Source organism: Durio zibethinus, chromosome 2, assembly GCF_047325235.1.
Source record: "Durio zibethinus cultivar Kanyao isolate XHJ-2024 chromosome 2, ASM4732523v1, whole genome shotgun sequence".
Taxonomy (NCBI): domain Eukaryota; kingdom Viridiplantae; phylum Streptophyta; class Magnoliopsida; order Malvales; family Malvaceae; genus Durio; species Durio zibethinus.
The window spans coordinates 6,982,603-6,985,740 of NC_143163.1; the positions used below are offsets into that span (position 1 = coordinate 6,982,603).

At 36.5% G+C, this 3,138-nt stretch overlaps 1 protein-coding gene across 1 annotated transcript; it reads right to left on the bottom strand.

The window, feature by feature from the left end:
- Positions 1 to 1,067: 1,067 nt before the first annotated feature.
- On the bottom strand, positions 1,068 to 2,099 carry LOC111308078 (L-type lectin-domain containing receptor kinase SIT2-like). The gene is made up of 2 exons (XM_022906418.2): positions 1,412 to 2,099; positions 1,068 to 1,258 (listed from the first exon to the last, which is right to left on the bottom strand). Exons 1-2 carry the CDS (start codon positions 2,097 to 2,099, stop codon positions 1,068 to 1,070), a joined length of 879 nt encoding a protein of 292 aa, XP_022762153.2.
- Positions 2,100 to 3,138: the final 1,039 nt, after the last annotated feature.

The window sequence follows — 3,138 nt, forward strand, 5'->3', positions numbered from 1 at the left end:
GTAAATAAATGCTTTGGATGAAACGTTTTCTTCTTGAATTAAGGTTGAATCAGAAAATATTTTGTGATAGCTATAGTGCTTTAGATTTAAGTAAGAATGTCATGTACCATGCTAGAACAAAGCTATGCTAAAACAAAGCACATTGATGTTAGATATCATTAGCTATGTTTAGTAATTGAAGAGCGGCATATACAATTGAAAAAAGTTCATACTAATGAAAATGCAGTAGATATGTTGACTGATATACTTTTTAGAAAAATGATTGAGCTCTGTAGTAACTTGACCGGTATGAGTTCCTTGGCCAAAGTAAATTCCAAATGAAATTGCTATGGTGATTAGTCTTCTCCTAAAAAGGCTAGAAAGGGATATTGTTAGGAACGTGGGGTTTGGCCCTATGGTTTTGACCATTCAAAGGCCATGAGCCTTTTAACTTAACATGAAATAAGAAAGCCCTACATAATAAAGAAATGGGGGCGATTTTGGCATAAGTGTGTGGCATCGAAAACTAAGAGGAAAAGAAAGAAAAGAAGCTAGAAAATATAAAGAGAAAAGGGAAAAAGAAGAGTTTGTTGAATAAAAGTCAATCAGTGGTTCGTAAGAGCTGAAATTTTGTTAGTAAGTTTATGATTCAGTGTTTTACATTTTGAATGGTGGAGATCGGGTTTGAAACTCTTTAGGAACAAATTCAGGGTGTATTTGTTGAGTTACCTATTTGGTGAGATTTCTCTAATTGTCTCTCTTGTTGTTGATTAGCTTTAGATTTAGTTAGAAGAGAACTTTGCATATCCATTATTTGATAGTAAAAATTTTTTTGCTGATTCGTGGTTTTTCCCTCTACACTGGAGGGTTTTCTCATAAATCTTGGTATGCTTTATTTTTTCTTCATTTTGAATTATTAATTGTTATCTATTACCATAGGTTTATTGCAATATATTACTTCTGCATTGTTATGTTTGTCGCTTTAAACCCAACTAAGTAGACCATTCTTTTATAAAAGCATGTCCAGACTCCCATTGGGACGTAATCTAAATGAGAAGGAGCTCATCTTGCTTTCGGCACCAGCCATGTTAGTGTACAAGATTCTGGTGCCGAAGTTGTCCCATGCTCCTAATTTCAGCAATAAACTCTTTCATTCCTTGACGAGAACCATTAGACACCCGCTTAATTGCCACTTCTAGCCCTGTGCTAGGGATAACCGCCCTATAAACTCTACCAAATCCTCCATAACCAATGAGATTTTTCTCTCCCAACCCCCTTGCTGCACAGAAGAGCTCAGAATACTTGTATCACCAAGCTCCATATTTAAATTTCCAATCCTCCATAATCTTATCACCATCTCTAATTCTGCAAATGATATGAATAGCACCAATGATCACTAGGAAAACCAGAGTAATACTTGCTAAAGTGATACCTACAGCAAATCCTTTCTTGTGCACCACTTTATTAGACCCTTTCTTGAGAAATGGCAGATTTCTTGAATCTAAATCTTGTACCTTTCCGTCAATGTTAAAGCTCCAGCCATGCACATAATGCAAGGCTGTCAGCAAACCGGTGGAACCAGAGAACCCAACATACATGTACTTATCTAACACCAATGAGAGATCAATGGGGAATGATATCAAAGGGCCGTGGGGTCTCAACACGCATTGTGGAGATATTGAAACATTCATCGACATCTCCTTGCTGTCATAGTCAATCCATGCCTGAATGGGTTCTCCGCTATTGATCGACTTGCTCCTCTTGTCATGTATGTCACTAACATTGGCGAAATAGTAGGCAGCTAGCTTTGATATGTTGGATATCAGGCTGGATATATCTATTTCTACATGGTTATCATTGATGTCTTCGAGTTCATGGTTTTGGACTATATGGAACACTGCTGCGAGGAAAGGACCATCGCTAGCGTCATTTGGAAGACCCGAGTATTGGTTTAAAAGACTTATCTTGGCTTTGTGGTGGGGATGAGAACAAAGGCAAGACCATGACAAAATCAGGGTGCTTTGGAGTGACAGAGAATACAAAGTTTGTGCTAAATGTAACAGCAGTAGTTTTGTTATTCGGATTGCTTTTCTTGACTCATAGAGATGGATAGAGCGCATGCCCAAGAAGCCAATATCCCATTGGACTTGATGAGTGAAGCTCCCTCCGAGGTCAAGTTTGCTTTAAGGAACCCATTGTACGTAAAATTTATCTCTACATGGGCAAGGCTTAGAAGGAGAAGATGAAACAGGAGATCAAATGCCTCCATGGCTGACTTGTGAATTAGATAGTTTTCTTAGAGAATTCTTGAAATTGTAATGCCTTCAGGCAGTGAGAAGTTGGGGGTAGCTTAACTCTGTTAATTGTAGAAGATAACATATAGTATTTCTAATGGGAAATCTTAGAAAACTTGAAACCTGGAAAGTTTTTTTTTTTTTTTTTTTTTTTTTTTTTTGTATTTTAGGTTACTAACATTTCAATATCACTGAAATTAAAAATTTAACACTCTAACAAGTCACATAGTTGTTGCGAAAACTGCATATTAACTAACTTTAAGTACTAATAAGCCAAGCCTCGGTGGCCTTAAAACTTTAGTTTTAAACATTAATAAAAGTAGCACAGGCATGGAATAATGGTGTAAGCAATCCAATCTCCATAGGCAAAATTACTTTCTGAAAGACTAAACTGAAGGACGAATCCCTCATTTCTTTTGCTTTCCTAGAATTTGTGATAAAACTGTGTTGATGGATAGCCTTGATTCCACAAAGATGGACCAAAACTTATATAACTGGAATTAATCTAAACCGGAGCCGTTCCTTCCAACAAGAAGAAAATGATGGTAACCACAGACCATCGAGACAAATCCTCACAAATGGAGTTTTTTGTTTCTCTTTCCAATGGTTTATTGACTGTTGGCCATTCAAGTATCAGCAGTTAATGCCCCTTTATTTTATTTGCACGATTAAGAAAAAAGCAAGCGGTAATTTAAGGCACATACTTGCGCAAAAACAAGGGAGTAAGAGAAAAGAACCTTGCAAATCAAGGAATGTAAAAGACAAATTTTGTTGCAGAGATCAAGTTGGTTGAATGAGTTGTTTAATAGTGTTTTTTTTTTTTTTTTGAAATGATGAGTTGTTTAATAGTCGATTCTTGATGGGC